The following is a 1015-nucleotide window of genomic DNA, read 5'->3' as shown; positions in this document are numbered from 1 at the left end:
CGATGCGTGCCACGACCCAGCCTACGGTAGCCAGGACGCCGAGTGCAACGGACAGGGCCGCTGTGTGGCAGGACTGTGTGAATGCTATGACGGGTTTGTGGATCTGAGCCAATGCACGCGGACGGGCTGTGCCACGGACGAGGGGTGCTCGGGACATGGAAGCTGTGGCAGCGACGGGCAGTGCGTGTGCGAGGCCGGATACATGGGCGAGGCGTGCGAGCTGAGCGTGTGTGGGAACGAGCGGGCGATTGTGCCGGGCTTGTATGCGACGTACTATGAGGGATATGCGTTTGATGAGCGGCGGATAGGGCTGGCGGTGCCGGAGGTGGCGTTTGATCTGGGCAACGGCGGGCCGAGTCCGGACGTGTCTGTGGACGACTTTAGCGCGACGTTTGTGGGGTTTGTGCGGCCAACGACGACGGGCTGGTATCGGTTTCGGCTGCGGTGTACCAATGGGGCCTGCGGCATGTATCTGAACCAGAGCGCTTATGCGGACTCTGGCAACGGGCTTTTGCTTGTGGGCGGCGAGTCGGTGCGCGTGAAGCTGGAGTGGCAGCATACGAGCTACGGCACGACGGCGGTGTTTGAGTGGCAGGGTCCGTATGAGAGCGCTGCGGTGGTGCAGGGCGCGGACGAGTCGCTGTTTGTGGGAGTACCGTCGCATGCGCTGTTGCATGAGGTTGTGTGTACGGGAGGCTGCGGGGGGCGCGGGTGCTGCGTGGCACCGGAGACGTGTGCATGTGAGCCCGGGTTTGGCGGGCCGGGTTGTGAAGTGGACCTCGATACGTGTGGGCTAGATGCTCCGGGTGGCTCTTTGGTGCCCGGGGGCCTCCGAGCGCGCTATTACGATGCTCTGCTGGAAGACGCGCTGGTAACGGACGGCTCGGTGGCATATGGCGACGCCGGTGTTGTGGCCAGAGTGAGCTTTGACTGGGGCTATGATGCACCGGTGAGCAACGTGTCTGGGGACTACTGGACCGGCGTATACGTGGGGCGACTGGTGTCTGAGCAAACA

General features: G+C 63.9%; 1 protein-coding gene across 1 annotated transcript; it reads left to right on the top strand.

The window, feature by feature from the left end:
• Positions 1–202: 202 nt before the first annotated feature.
• Positions 203–949, top strand: MONBRDRAFT_30694 (uncharacterized protein; the record flags this gene model as incomplete). The annotated part of the gene is made up of 2 exons (XM_001751147.1): positions 203–596; positions 798–949. Coding segments are annotated over 2 exons (546 nt in total), but the record flags the coding sequence as incomplete, so codon positions are not given.
• Positions 950–1015: the final 66 nt, after the last annotated feature.

This window comes from Monosiga brevicollis, genomic scaffold (assembly GCF_000002865.3).
Source record: "Monosiga brevicollis MX1 MONBRscaffold_593 genomic scaffold, whole genome shotgun sequence".
Classification (NCBI taxonomy): domain Eukaryota; class Choanoflagellata; order Craspedida; family Salpingoecidae; genus Monosiga; species Monosiga brevicollis.
The sequence above is the reverse complement of the archived record's forward strand: the minus strand, read 5'-3'. Positions and strand labels throughout refer to the sequence as shown.